The sequence below is a fragment of the Crocuta crocuta genome, unplaced genomic scaffold (assembly GCF_008692635.1).
Source record: "Crocuta crocuta isolate KB4526 unplaced genomic scaffold, BGI_CrCroc_1.0 scaffold248, whole genome shotgun sequence".
Taxonomy (NCBI): Eukaryota; Metazoa; Chordata; class Mammalia; order Carnivora; family Hyaenidae; genus Crocuta; species Crocuta crocuta.
The window spans coordinates 5,756,643-5,772,292 of NW_027532409.1; the positions used below are offsets into that span (position 1 = coordinate 5,756,643).

At 49.7% G+C, this 15,650-nt stretch overlaps 1 protein-coding gene across 2 annotated transcripts in view; it reads left to right on the forward strand.

Moving 5' to 3' along the window:
• MTCL2 (microtubule crosslinking factor 2) overlaps window positions 1-15,650 on the forward strand; it is a 66,630-nt gene that overhangs the window by 45,904 nt on the left and 5,076 nt on the right. For both annotated transcript variants that reach the window (XM_077778835.1, XM_077778834.1), the window contains 6 exons: window positions 5,579-5,683; window positions 6,644-6,811; window positions 8,268-8,519; window positions 9,928-9,999; window positions 11,051-11,121; window positions 12,431-13,775. In XM_077778835.1, the coding sequence (XP_077634961.1) occupies window positions 5,579-5,683; window positions 6,644-6,811; window positions 8,268-8,519; window positions 9,928-9,999; window positions 11,051-11,121; window positions 12,431-13,775 (2,013 nt within the window). The remainder of the gene's footprint in view (window positions 1-5,578; window positions 5,684-6,643; window positions 6,812-8,267; window positions 8,520-9,927; window positions 10,000-11,050; window positions 11,122-12,430; window positions 13,776-15,650) is intronic.

Consider the following 15,650-nt stretch of genomic DNA (forward strand, 5'->3'; position numbering starts at 1 on the left):
GAGGGACTCCCAGCTGGCGCTGGCACAGCCCTGAGGCTCATCCGCAAGCCATCAGCCTGCAGGCTTCCATCCCTGCATTCGTTCACTCACTCAGTGTCTGCTCTTGAGAACCAACTCTATACTGGGCTCTGTGGCAGGTGCTGGGGATACCGTGGTGAAGACACACTTGGTCCTGCCTCACCAGGAGAAAGTCTCTTTGGGGGCTGGTAGATCTTTAACACCTCTCTAATACTTGTCCATTTCCCTTTTTAACAAACCTCAGAATCTTTGTTGATTTTTTTACATGTTTATTTATTTAGAGAGAGAGAGAGAGAACACGAGCAGGGGAGGGGTTGAGAGAGAGAGAATCCCAAGCAGGCTCTACCCTGTTAGCACAGAACCCAACACGGGGCTCAATCCCACAACTGTGAGATCATGACCTGAGACAAAATCAAGAGTCAGATGCTCAACTGACAGAGCCACCCAGGTGCCCCAGCAAACCTCACAGTCTTTAGCAAGCAGCAGGATCTAGGTAAACTTAATAATCAAGTTTTGTTACTATTATATGCAAATATAGTATCTATTGCACATATTGTATGTATCGCACACATCTTAAGTGACAGCTGATGAAGTTTTGTGGTGTACATCTGTATAGTCCCTACCCAGATCACAACGGAGCACATTTCCCGTTCCCAAAAGGCTCCCTCCTGTTCCAGAACTCTTTTCATTTGGCACAACTGAAATTCTGTACCTATCAGACAATAATTCCCTAGAAGCCCCTCCCCTGGTCCCTGGCAACCACCTTTCTACTTTCTGCCCCTGTGATTTTGTCTACTAAGTACCTCATGCAAGAGGAATCATAACAGTCCCTGTCTTTTTGTGGCTGGCTTAGTTCACTGAGCGTAACGTCCTCAAGGTTCATCCATGTTGTAGCACATTGCAGAATGTCCTTTCTTTTTAAGGCTGAATCGTATTCCATTGTATATATGTACAAACCACATTCTTTTTTTTTTTTTACAAATAGTTTATTATCAAATTGGTTTCCACATAACACCCAGTGCTCATCCCCACAAGTGCCCACCTCCATGCCCTTCCCCCCCCCACATCCATCAGTCCTCAGTTTTTGTCAGCATTCAAGAGCCTCTCATGGTGTACAAACCACATTCTGTTCAACTTTATTAAGGTGCAATGACACATAGAAATTGTACATATATGAGATGTACAACTTAATGTTTTGGTATATGTATACATCATGATATGATCACCTCACTCAAGTTAACTAACATGCCCATATCCTTTACATAGGTACACTTTCTTTCATTACTTCCTTCTTTCTTTTTTTTTTTTTTTTATGGTGAGAATACTTAAATCTACTCCCTTAGCAGATTACAAGTATACAATACAGTTTCATTAACTGTAGGCACCATGCTGTACACAGATCTCTAGAGCTTACTCATCCTGCATTACTGAAACTTCGTCCCTTTTTAAAAAAATGTTTATTTTTGAGAGAGACAGAGAGATATAGAGTATGCGCAGGGGAGGGGCAGAGAGAGAGGGAGACACAGAATCCAAAGCAGGCTCCAGGCTCTGAGCTGTCAGCACAGAGCCCAATGCAGGGCTAGAACCCACAAACCGTGAGATCGTGACCTGAGCTGAAGTCAGGTGCTCAACCGACTAAGCAACCCAGGCACCCCTGAAACTTTGTATCTTTTGACCAATACCTCCCCATCCATCCACTTCCCTGCCCTTGGCAACTACTATTCTGCTCGCTGCTTGTAGAAGTTTGGCTTTTCTTTCATTCCACATTTAAGTGAGATCTTGCGGTATGCGGTATTTATCTTTTTGTATCTGGCTTATTTCACTTAGCATGATGTCCACTAGATCCATCCATGTTGTCAAAAATGGCAGAATTTTCTTCTCCTTTATGGCTGAATAATATTCTGTTGTATGCATGTGTGTATATATACACACACATACGTGTTTTCTTTATCCATTCATCTGTGAACACTCATGTTGTTTCTGTATCTTGGCTATTGTGAATAATGATGCAAAGAACATGAGAGTACAGATGTCTCTTTGAGATCCGATTTCATTTTCTTTGGATATGTACCCAGAAATGGAATTACTGGTTCATATGGTAGTTCTATTTTTAATATTTTTAAGAACCACTATGTTGACTTTGTTTTAAATGTTTATTTTTGAGAGAGAGAGAGAGAGAGAGAGAGCACAAGCAGGGGAGGGGCAGAGAGTGAGGGAGACACGGAATCAGAAGCAGGTTCCAAAGGGGGAGAAGAAGGGCGGAAATGGTGGGGGAAAGGGAGAGAGGAAAACCATGAGAGACTNTGTCAGCACAGAGCCTGGTATGGGGCTCGAACTCATGAACTGTGAGATCATGACCTGAGCTGTGGTCAGACGCTTAACTGACTGAGCCACCCAGGTGCCCCCATATTGACTTATTTTTAACCACCATATTGATTTTACCTGAAGCCCAGTTTTGGCTACTGAAATGGATGTTCCTCCATACACTCCAAAGTGAATTGGAAGCCACATAGCCTATATTTTATGTCAATTTGTCTCAGGCAAATCGTCTGTATTTGGTAAAAATCTTTCTAGCCATTTCCATTTGCTAGAGTAACAAAAAGAAACAGAAACTTACTTTAGAAAAAAAAAATGTGGGGCACCTGGTGGCTCAGTCAGTTAAGTGTCCAACTCTTAATTTTGGCTTAGGTTACAATCTCACAATTCATGAGATTGAGCCCTGACATCAGGCTCTGTATTGATAGTACAGAGCCTGCTTGGGATTCTCTCTCTCTCTGCTGCTCCCCCTGCTTGTGCGTGCACTCTCTCTCTCTCTCTCTTAAATAAATAAACATTAAAAAATAAAAAGAAATAAAATTTTAAAAAATAAGGTAAGCATAGAAAATTAAATAATATGTATACCTATAATTAATAGAAATATACACATTTACTGAAATAGACATAATTAATAAGATATAAACATAACTAGGGGAGCCTGGGTGGCTCAGTTGGTTGAGCGTCCAACTTTGGCTTAGGTCATGGTCTTGTGGCTTGTGAGTTCAAATACCATGTCTGGCTCTGTGCTGATAGCATGGAGCCTGGAGCCTGCTTCAAGTTCTATGTCTTGCTCTCTCTCTGACCCTCCCCCACTCACACTCTGTCTCTGTCTCTGTCCCTGTCTCTCTCTCTTTCTCAAAAATATTAAAAAGAATTGTAAAAAGATGTAAACATAACTACATACATTATAGAAATAGTTATATACACATGTATAAATAGTATATGAAGCACATGTGTAGAAATATGTATAAACAAATACATATAACTATATAAATAATAAACTTGATATGTATTCATACCCTCAAAGAATATATATGTCCACACACGCAGAGTTATACATGTGAATGATAAAAACCCACAGGTAGTGAGTATGGTGTTCTGAGTACTGTGTTAAGTACTTTAGGTGGATTATTGCATTTCATCTTTACAAATACACTATGATATGGAGATAATTATTATTGCCATTCTACTGCAGATAAAGATCAATGATTCTTTGTCTCAGTTCTGAAATCCAGGAGCTCTGAGAGCTGTGTTTTATTGTACCTAACTCAGTGGGAAAAGATGAGCCTCACGTTCACTTGGCAGCAAAACCTTTGTTTATCCAATTTCATGTTAATTTCCATATGTTTGTAGGGGAAACATCAGTGTGCTTGAGCATAGAGTGTTAAACCTGACCCCCCTGGGGCAGTGTAGGCACCACATTCTCTTTCTAAATCCCCTTTCATTCTGAATTCCAAGCACACCCGGCCCCAAGGATTTTTGAGAAAGACTTGTGCACCTGTGTATACAGACAACCGAAGTCTGTATGTTTAGATGCTCATGACCAGGGACAGAATTAGGGTGCTTATTCAGGCAGACCCTGCTCCCCCTCACATGCTTCCAAGCCTCAGTGCCTGTCCTGACACCAGAAACCCTTCTTCATTTGGTTTCTAGGACATCACACTCTTCTTGGGTTTCCTTCTACCTCACTCACTGGTTGCTCCTCCACGTCCTTGGCTGGCCCCTCCTTTTCTCCCTGACCTCTCTTAATGTCAGAGTCGCCAAGGCTCAGTGTTTGGGTCACATCTCTCCCTTACCTACACTTAGTCCCTTGGGGAGCTTAACCAGGCACATGGCTTAAATGGCCTTTCTTGCATATTCTGAATCTATCCGGAATCTATTTATTTAGAGTCTGACGCAGCCACTCTGCCCTCCCTCCCAGCTGAGCCACCATCACTTCTTGCCTGGAGTATCACTACAGCCTCCTACCTGGTCTCCCTGCTTCTGCCCTAGCACCCTTCCATCAAGCGTCTTGCATTTAGAAGGGTATGAGCATCTTGCACTCAAGTGGCATATATTCCATGTGGATGGCATCCCTGGAGTTTTGTGATATGGGGTTGTGTTGCTACCCAGTAAGGTATCTTAGCAGCTGCAGTGATCGCATGAAACTGAAAGTCAGGTCGGCATCACTGCTCAGCTCACGGTCCTCCCCTGGCTCCCATTTTACCCAGAACAGAGGCCCAAGTCCCTACAAGTCCCTGGCCTGGTCAACCAGCCTTGTTCCCTGTACCTCTCTCACTTCCTCCCTGTACTTCTCTCACTTCCTCCCTGTCTCTCTTGCTTCCCTCAAACAAATGTGTTCCCACCTCAGGGCCTTTGCATTTGCTGTGCCCTTTCCCTGGAATTCCCAACCTGCAGGTGTTCGCATGGCTTATTCTCTTACCTCCTTCAGGACGTTGCCCCAACACCCGCATCTCTCTAAGGCCCTCCCTGATCACCTACACACACCACATCCCAAATCCTTTGGCGTGCTCTTTTTTCTCTATGCCACATCTCTATGTGACATTCCAAATATCTAATGACATTTCATACATTTCAGCTATTTGTTTTATTTCCTGCTACTGGAATGGAAGGGTTTTTGTCTGGTTTGCTCACTGATATATTCCCAGCTCTGAACAAAGGGCCCGGAGCATGATAGGTATTCAGTAAATGTTTGTTGACTCAATAAATGAATAAATGAATGAATGATGGATGAGCACCCCAGTCAGAAGCTGGCTTCCTTCTGCTTCATTCCCATCCTGAACCTAGTACCCTGGTCTCCGCAGCAAACCAGGATGGCTCCCTCTGTCCACCCAAACCTTTGGTTGCCTTTATCTATAATTATGGGGGTGCCCGTAGTCTTTTTATTGTGCCCACAGGGCCTATCTTGACCCAGCTGGCAAGATGGTTAATTCTGAGTGGCTCTCAGGGATGCCTCATGGCCTTGAGCTGGAAGAGGTGTGGGGTGGGGGTGGGGCGGGGTGGCCACAACAGTCTGCCTTTCCAACTGTGTGCTCTTAGTTCTGGATGGTGCACAAGAGCCAGTTAAAATTTGGGAAATCAGTGTTGAATTAGAGTGATTCATCCTGAACCATAACCCCCCCCCCCCCATTCTTTCTTTCTGCCTGACTGTAATACCCTTTCTATCCAGGCCACTAGGCTGAATCCCTTCCCCTGACGGTGAGACTCCCAAGCATGATACCCTTCTACCCTCTGTTGAATGTAGGTAAATAGCATGAAGGAGCTATATCTGCTAATGGAGGAAGAGGAAATCAATGCCCAGCATTCAGATAACAAGACCTGTACAGGGGACAGCTGGACCCAAAACACGGTGCGTTCCCAGCCTGTTCCCAGTCCTTTCCTGCCCATGGCTCCTCTGTCTGTTTAGCGATCACTTCCTGCCACCTTCTCTGACCTGTCTTGCATGGGGTACTAAAGTGGCAGAGGGTTATTGTCTGGTTACTGGCCCCAGATACTTAGTGCTACAGGGTTCATAAGTCATCCAGGGCAGTGACAGATGAGGGACTGTGTGGTCACATGTAAGAGAGCAGTTAATTCTGTCTGGATCACAGAGAAGGGGTAATAGGTGGTAGGTTTTGAAGGATGAATGGGAGCTTGCATAATAGAGAGTAGGGAAAAGGCCCTTTTGGACCAAGAGAAGTATATGTGCAGAGGTGTGGCAGGGTATTCTGGGATTGCCTGAGGCTCAGGATGTACATAGTGGGGGCAAGGACATCAATTTGAGGGTCATATGAAGAGAGGCCTTGTGGTCTGGAGTCAGGAACCATCAGATCAAGCTATGAGGCAGACAGAACAATGGGGTCAGTCTCCCAGGGTCATACACAGAGAGCTTGGGTAGGTGGGAAAGCGGTCATTGGCCAAAGAGAGAAGATTGGGACTGAGTCAGGCAGTCAGGGAGGCTTCGTAGTTCAGATTTCCCATCTGACCTATGATAGGTTAGAGAAGCAGATCTTGGGCACGGAGAGAGACTCAGGGCCTAGACTCTACAGAAGCTCAAAGAAGCCAGCGCCCACCTCACATTTAGGCTGAATAATAATTGCTATAACCTCAGGGTTTTTTGTTTATGAGAGGCTGGGGAACATGTCAGGCCATGGCGGGGCTTGGCTGGGCTTGTCATGCCCATTTTATGGGTGAGATGACCTGGGGAGGTCATGGGGTTTGCTCGAGACTGGGGAGAGACCTGGGCTGGGCTTTGGATGAGTGCTCCCAGCCCAGGCTCCCCTTCCCATGCCTTCGGAGCTCCTGACCCAGGCCTTGCCCCCATCTGCAGCCCAATGAGTACATCAAGACACTGGCTGACATGAAGGTGACGCTGAAGGAGCTGTGCTGGCTGCTTCGGGATGAACGCCGTGGTCTGACTGAACTTCAGCAACAGTTTGCCAAGGCCAAGGCCACCTGGGAGACAGAGCGGGCAGAGTTGAAGAGCCATACTGCCCAGGTGAGTCCCCCACCTGTCAGAGACATTTCCCTCTTTGTTCCTCCCTCATCTAAACTCTCTCAGTTGTCCTGTCTGGGAGCACAGGGACCCCTTTACCTCCTCTTGTGGCCCAGGGATGGCAAGAGATTTACATGGAATCATACAGCAAGGGTACCAGAAACACTGGAGCCTGGGAGTCACTGGGCCAGGGAAGGAACGTGAAGGACTGACACAGGGGACACCATAGGCACCTCTGTTGCATCATGGGTTCACACGTGAGGCCAGATGCTTAAATACCTGTCTGCACCTGGTGACAGCCTTCACACACATGGCCGGACTTCTCCCTGCTGTCTTCATTCATCCCTCCTCTCCTCATAAGGATCCCCTTAGTCCCTTTCTACCTGGCTTTGTTTTGCTTCCACCCCATGACCGAGTGTGACCAAAGGAGCCTTAACCAGGAGCCCTGGAGCTCCAGTCTCTGCTGTGTGCCTGGAGGCAAGCTGCTGCCTTACTCTGGTCTGAAAAGTGAAGGGGAGGGGGGTTCCTCCCACTCAGAGAGATTGTTATCACCACCACCATCACCCCACCTGCCATGACTCTTCAGGTCCCAGCTTCCCCAAGCCTGTCTCTACTGCAGGCTGCCTTCCTGGCATCGTGGGCCCCTTGGGGGTGTGTACACTGACGATCTCTGCTGGACACGTAGCAAAACAAGCACAGAGGGGTTAAATTTCTTTCCCAAGGTCACCCAGCAGATAAGCAGCAGACCTGACCTTTGCTCCCCAATCTTCTGTTCTTCCTGCCTTCTCATTACCGCGATCCCAACCTTCTTCCCAAGGCTCACAGACTCCTGGCTTCCCAGTGCCACCCTTCTTTCCTCCTAAGCCTCCCGGCAGAGCTCACAGCTCCTGCCCCGTCTGCACATTTCACTGTTCTGCTGACCCCCCACAACACAGTCATTCCAGGTGCCCTTGCCCACTGGGAAGCGGGCCAGTTCCTATGGGGGTTAACATATGAGACCACAGCCTGGGGGACTTGGGGTACACTGATGCTCAGGGCTGCATATTTACCTCCTGCCACCCCAAAGGCTTGGTGCTGCGAAAGCCATCACACTGGGCTGATTGCTGCACACGTTCCATTTTGTAATCCTGGGTGCATGTCCCGCACTAACCATCAGCCCAGACCAGTTATGAGAGTTGATGAAATATGAGAAGCAATAACTAGGAACCTCTGCCGTTTTGTAGCTCTGTGACCTGGGCCAAAGAACCTCTCTCTCCTCTCTATAATATCAGAAAAGGCATTTGTCTTGTTGCGATTCCATGAGGACACTGAGACAGCACTTGGGAACGAGCTCTGCGCAAGCCTCGATTGTGAGGAGGGCTTAGTTCTGAGTAGGTGGTCAGCAGGCGAGGGGCCTTCAGGGCGGAGAGGAAGGGCCTCCTGGTGCCAGACACCCAGTTTGCTCTTCCTTGTGCCGCAGATGGAGCTGAAGGCCAGCAAGGGGGCTGGGGAGCGGGCGGGGCCCGACTGGAAGGCCGCCCTGCAGAGGGAGCGCGAGGAGCAACAGCACCTGCTGGCTGAGTCCTACGGTGCTGTCATGGAGCTGACGAGGCAGCTGCAGATCAGCGAGCGCAACTGGAGCCAGGAGAAGCTGCAGCTGGTGGAGCGGCTTCAGGGTGAGAAGCAGCAGGTGGAGCAGCAGGTAAAGGAGCTGCAGAACCGCCTGAGCCAGGTGAGGCCTGTCCCAGCCCGAGCTGGCTCCAGACACAGCGGGGACTAACTGTAGGAAAAGTCTGGGGCTAGGGTCTCCTGCAGTTATAGCTGGATCCAGGGGCTCAGAGAAGGCGGCAGGCACTAGGTCCGTCCATCTCAGGCTTGCTTTCCTCTGTGCTTTAGTCCTAAGCAAGCGGTTGTCAAATGTGACTATTGTTAGTTGTGTGCTCATATCTTTACAGCTTACCACTGGCAGTAGAGTTTTCCTTTTCCATAAGGCTGATTGGCCAGTCATAAGTCGTGTGCCTACCCCTAGAGCCTACCAAAACCTGAGAATCTGAGAAAGTTAGAGTCCTCTGACCAAAAGAGGGGAAGAGGGGTGGGAAAAACCATCATTGACCATTATGCCCCAGTACAGTTCACATCATGGACCCAGCTCCCACCCACCAAGCTGCTATGTACCACTCTTTAGACTTTTTCCTTTGTTTTATTTTACTTACATAAATCAGGACTTCATCTTTTTTTTTTTAATGTTTATTTATTTTGGAGAGAGAGAGACAGAGTGTGAGCAGGGGAGGGGTAGGAAGAGAGGGAGACAGAGACTATGAAGCAGGCTCTAGACTCTAAGCTGTCAGCACAGAGCCTGAAGTGGGGCTTGAACCCATGAACCATGAGATCATGACCTGAGCCAAAGTCTGGCACTCAACTGACTGAGCCACCCAGATGCCCCAGGACTTCATCTTTATATAAGACCCAAATAAAAAATAAATAAATAAAAATAAGATCCAAATATTGCAAAATCATACTCCAACCCACTTCTTCCCTTTCTTGCTACTTAGATTTATATTCATGGAGATCTTTTAAAAAAATCTTTATTTATGTATTTAAAATGTCTATTTATTTATTTTGAGAATGGGGGAGGGGAGAGAGAGAGAGAGAGAGAAAGAGAAGCCCAAGCAGGCTCCATGCTGACTGTGGGGGGGGGGCCTCGATCCCATGAACAAGGTCTTTTTTTTTTGAATCAACAATGGAATCATAAGATACATATGTTTATGTTTGTTTGCCTCATTCATAAAGAGCTGTTCACAACAGAGTGTAGAGATCGGTCCCCTTCCATCTAACTGCTGTTTAGCATTTCCAGTGTGGAGCCCCCACTCTTATGTCACCCAGCTGGTGCTTAGCTGACCTAGCTGGTCCAGGAATTGCAGCATGAATTAGCCTAGCGGTGGCAGCGGCTACTCTGAGGATGCCTGTAAGTGGCTGCTCTTGTGGCCATTTTCTAAATCTGTCTTTTGGTGGCTCAGAGCCGCTGCCCACTGGGAAGGTGTCTCCTAGCCCATCACTGGGTCCTCTGGGCTACAAGCAGAGAGCTAGGGCCCGCTCACCACCTTTGCCCACCACTGACCGCTCTCTTTACCCTCGCCCAGCTGCAGAAGGCTGCTGACCCCTGGGTCCTGAAGCACTCAGACCTGGAGAAGCAGGACAACAGCTGGAAAGAGGTGAGTGGGGTAGCAGGCCATCCGTGTTGTCTTGGCCCCTGGCTACACTGCAGAGTCCCTCACTTGTGGGGGAGGGGACAGGGATAATACTAACTCTGTCTCACAGGTCACACCCTTGCACTTTGGGCTCCTCGATCCTGGGATATCTACCCCATAGTTTCAGCTGATGGTTGGGGACTCGTGAGGAGCCCCCAGTCAGTGCCATCCTTCCATGCCTGGGAGAGACGCTGGGCGTCTCCCTGTGTTCTTGGCCAGGCCTCTGCCCTCTCTTTGGCGTCACTTGTGCCTTTCTGAAAAGCAAGGCCTCTAAGAAGCTGTGTGATCTTGAGCAAGTCACTCTGTCCTTCCCTGCCTGGGCTCCAGTTACCTCAGTGGTGAAATGAGAATCACATTCTGTGCTGTAGCCCAGCCCCCTTTGTGGAGACCAGTTAGGTCACGTTGGTGAATTTGCTTAAGCCTCAGGTGCACTGTCCATCTAGCAATATTCTGAGTCAGGAAAGAGTGGGCACACAGGCTCTTTGCTCATGACAGCCCGAGGAAGTGGTGTGTCAGGAGATTTGGTTGCAAGCGACAAAACCTAATTGTGGGGAACCGCGGCAGGAGAGGACTGGATTGGGCCTCAAGAGGGCTGGTGACACAGGTTCTGAAAACTTATGCAAGTCCCAGGGGACCTGCTCTAGCCTGAGGGTGAGACAGGTCCTGAGCAGGAACCTTCAGGCCGCTGCTGTCACCACCAGCTGAATGGTGGCCACCAGGTGCTTTGGTGCTGCCACCACATTCAGAATAACTTCTACAAAGACCCTTTCCCGGGGTTCTGTCTTGGAGCTCTGACTGACCAAGCCTGGACCACATGCCTATGGAGGGAGTGATAGACGCACTGTAGCCAGAAACTGATCCACAGGGATCCCAGACCAGTGCTGACCTCACTCTTGCTCTACAAGAGGAGACTCGGGCGTGGGATCCAGGGTCAGCTCCCACACTGACCTCCTGTCACCTTTCCTTGGTGTGCTGGTGGTCAGAACTCACTCTTCCTGCCTCTCTTCCTTGACAGACGCGGAGCGAGAAGATCCTCGACAAGGAGGGGGTTTCTGAAGCTGAGCTTGGGGGAGCTGCCTTAAAAAGGTGCTGGCATCGCCTCCCCCTGCCCTGCCCTATAGCCCCTCCCCTGTCCCATCCTTCAGGCCCCTCTCTCTGCCCCACTCCTTGTCTGTCTTCTTTCCCTTGCCCCATGCGCCCACAGCACCTCAGCAGAGCTGATGGGACCCTGGGATGTGGTTTCTATGGAACTGAAGTCACTTAGGAGCCAGGACGCTTGAGACAATTAGAATTCCAGCGCTTGATTATTCTTGTTTGTTTGATTGTGGATTGTGGATACACATGAAAACCCAGGACCGCATACATCCGAGCTGGGAAAGAAGCTTTTCAGCTCCTCTTGGGGTTCCTTCCTGTGTCTGGAGTTAGGGGAGTCAGGCTGGGCTTCCATTCCTGGGATTACCAAGCAGCTTCCTCTGGGGCTGGCCCTGGGCCGTGGCCAGGGAGACCCCGGGGCTGTCGGGACCATATCTCCACCGTTAGGAAACCCTGAATAGAATGATGGCAACAGAACCCCATCGGGGCCACGAGAGGAACCTCAAGTCAGGCAGGCCCAGGGTAGGAAGGTGGACTCCGGGATCAGAGTATGGGGTTTGAATTCCAGCTCTGCCATTTCTAGGAATGCGACCTTGGGTGATACTTCCCATGTCACTCTAGTGGGGACAGTAGCACCTGTCTCCTCGAGTCCTGGGAGGGCGCAATGGTCTGACCTCTGAGATGTACTTACACACACCTGACTCGAGGTCATCACCCCACACATGCAACGGAGAGTCAATGTCATCTTGCTTGGGTTCCCCCAAAAGCAAGCACAGGATTTGAGAACTTGTCTCAAGATCCTGAGACAAGGATTTGAGAGCAGATGGTTTATTTGGGAAGGGATTTTAGGAAACACTGGAAGTGACACAAGGAAGGGAAGGCAGCCAACAAAGGGGGATATTGTCCCTTGGACAACCGGTCAGTTTCACTGAGGGACCCTGGGAGCCAGAGTGGGCATGCAGTGCAGAGTCACCTGTCCAAGGAGCAAGAAGGCTGGGCACTGGGCCGCCAGCTTCTGCCCGTTGTTTTGCTGAGGGCTGCGTGTAGGGGCAAAACTCTTTGATGGTTGTAGCTTCCTCTGCGTGGACGCCAAGTGTGCTCTTGCAGTCACACAAAAAGCCCTTTGGTGGAGAATGGCAGGTGTTTAGAGGGTGCTGTGTTGGGTGTAGAGGTGTGGGTGTGGAGGTGATGTAGGGCAGGCACCACAAGACATGAGCAGGATGGTCATGGTCCCAGTCGTGGACCAGCGAAGAGGACTAGTTATCTTCCACTAACCCCACTCTTCCTCCTCTGCTCCTCCCAGGACCAAATCTGTTTCATCTATGTCTGAGTTTGAAAATTTGCTTGACTGTTCCCCCTATCTTGCCGGTGAAGCTGCACGGGGCAAGAAGCTGCCCAATAACCCTGCCTTTGCCTTTGTGGGCACCCAGCCGGAGGACCCAGAGAAGGATGCCCAGGAACATCCCTCATCACGGGACTGCAACCGCCTGGGCGCCCTGGGCTGCCAGGAGCCGGCAGGGAGGCAGATGCAGCGAAGCTACACGGCTCCCGACAAGACGGGCATCCGCGTGTACTACAGTCCCCCGGTGGCCCGGCGCCTGGGTGTCCCTGTGGTTCACGACAGAGAGGGCAAGATCATCATCGAGCCTGGCTTCCTCTTCACCACTGCCAAGCCCAAAGAATCGGCCGAGGCTGACGGGCTGGCTGAGAGCTCCTACAGCCGGTGGCTCTGCAACTTCTCACGGCAGCGCTTGGACGCAGGCTCTGGGAGCAGCCCCTCCACAGCAGGGCCTGGCTTCCCGGCGGCCCTGCACGACTTTGAGATGGCTGGCAACATGAGCGACGACATGAAGGAGATCACCAACTGCGTGCGCCAGGCCATGCGCTCGGGCTCGCTGGAGAGGAAAGTGAAGAGCACGTCCAGCCAGACGGTGGGCCTGGCTACTGTGGGCACGCAGACCATCCGCACAGTGAGCGTGGGCCTGCAGACAGACCCACCCCGCAGCAGCCTCCATGGCAAGAGCTGGTCACCCCGCAGCTCGTCACTCATGTCCGTGCGCAGCAAGCAGATCTCCTCCTCCCTGGACAAGGTGCACTCGCGTATCGAGCGGCCGTGCTGCTCGCCCAAGTATGGCTCGCCAAAGCTCCAGAGGCGGTCCGTGTCCAAGCTGGACAGCGCCAAGGACCGCAGCCTGTGGAACCTGCACCAGGGCAAGCAGAATGGCTCCGCCTGGGCCCGCTCCACCACCACGCGGGACAGCCCTGTACTGAGGAACATCAACGACGGACTGTCCAGCCTCTTCAGTGTGGTGGAGCACTCGGGGAGCACGGAGTCTGTCTGGAAACTGGGCATGTCTGAGGCTCGGGCCAAGCCCGAGCCGCCAAAGTACGGCATCGTTCAGGAATTCTTCCGCAACGTGTGTGGGCGGGCACCAAGCCCCACCTCGGCGGCAGGGGAGGAGAGCACCAAGAAACCGGAGCCCCTCTCCCCAGCCAGCTACCATCAGCCAGAGGGCATGGCCAGGATCCTGAACAAGAAGGCAGCCAAGTCAGGCAGCAGTGAGGATGCCAGACTCTCGATTCTCCCCCAGGTGGGGAAGGACGGTGTGCCCCGGGATGGAGATGGAGCCACAGTCCTTCCCAATGAGGTAGGCGGGTGGGGCCTTCTCTTTTTTCTTGGCTGGGGTGTTGACCTATAAGGTCCAAATCCTTTTGGTTTCAGATTCAGGAATATGGTGGTGTGTTTCAAAAAGTCATTTTGCTGGTCTGGCATGGGGGTTGGGGGGGACGCCTATCTGGTTTAGTCAGTAGAGCATGCGACTCTTGTTCTCAGGGTCTGTGAGTTCAAGCCCCATGTTGGGTGTAGAGCCCACTTTAATGAATGACTAGAAGAAAGGAAGGAAGGAACAGGGATTGGAAGGCCCCAGACCTGGAACAACAGATCTGATGGACACGTGGCCAGAACCCAAGAAGGCAGTGAGCATGACTTACCCGACCACCACACACGAGAGACTGCTAGCATCCCCTCCAGGGAAGAGGTGTACTCACTGCTCTCCTGCAACCCAGTGGAGCCAATGTGTCTGGTTCATGAGAGCCAACTGTGTGCATCTCCGTATTGAGTAAAGCACCTGGAGACCAGCCCCAGTGGGACGGTTTACACCATGAAAATGGACAAGTGCTCCAAATCAGGGCTTCTCCCCCTGCTCCTAGAAAACTAGTTATTAAACATTTTCCCGCAAACCCCTGCCCACCCCCTAAGACTCTATGCCTAAGTGCTTCCATTTTCTCTGAGAATCCTTTGCTGCACAGTGCTCCCCCCCCCATATCAATTTCAGATTTGGTTAGGGATTATTTGCATGTTAGAAAAAAAAAAATGCATATAAGTTAGTTTTCCAGAAAGGGAAATGGTGGAATATCTATGGATCCCAGGTATAAGGACCCGAAGGCCTCAGCCTTTGTCTTCCTCTTCTCTCCCTTGAGCTTTGTTTTCTCTGATGTCTACTCTCTTCCTGTGTCTCTCTCTTTCTTGCCTTTGCATATATGGTCCCAGGTCTGCTTCTATAACACCTTCTACTTCAGGCATCTAAGAGATACTGACTCAAATCCCTCTGTCCAATTCCAGATTTCTAGAAGAAAGAAGAAATGGGAAATGGTCCAATTTGAGTGCAGTGTGCTACCTTGGTCTAGGGTGTAGTCAGGGGTGACATCATGTGGCCTGTAGTGCACTTAGTAAAGTAGGTGGGGACGCAGGGAAGTGGCATGGGCTGTGACTGACCCATCTGTATGTATTGTATGTGTGGGTCATTTCTAGCTTTTCTCTATCATACATGATGCTGTGGTGGACATGGTGCAGAAACAGTCCACATGTCAGATTATTTCCTTAGGTTTGAGTTGCAGACATGGGATTACAGGATAAAAGAACATAAAATGCGAAGGCATTTGATAAGTATTGCCAAATTGTCTTATTTAAAAAAAAATTTTTTTTTTTTTACGATTTTATTTTTAAGTAATCTCTACACCCAGCATGGGGCACAAACTCAGAAACCCCAGATGAAGAGTCGCATGCTCCACTGACTGAGCCAGCCAGGCCCCCTGCCAAATTGTCTTTCAAAAGATTTTGCCCAGGGACGCCTGGGTGGTTCAGTCTGTTGGGCGTCTAACTCTTAATTTCCACTCAGGTCATGATCTTACAGTTCATAGGGTCAAGTCCTGTTTTCGGCTCTGAGCTGACAGTGTGGAGCCTGCTTGGGATTCTCTCTCTCCCTCTCTCTTTGCCCTCGCTTGCTCTCTGTCTCTCTCTCTGTCTCTCAAAATAAGTGAGTAAACACTAAAAAAGAAAGGAGTTTGCCTAGTTTCTACAGCCCCTGGTAGTATGTGGTTAGTGCTTTACTTCTCGATACTCTCAAACCAGCTGGCCTTACTTAAAAAAAAAATCTTTTAAATTCTTACCTTTTTTTTTTAACTTAAAAAAATTTTTCAGCTTAATGTATATACTGAACATATAATAAAAATATGCCTCACTG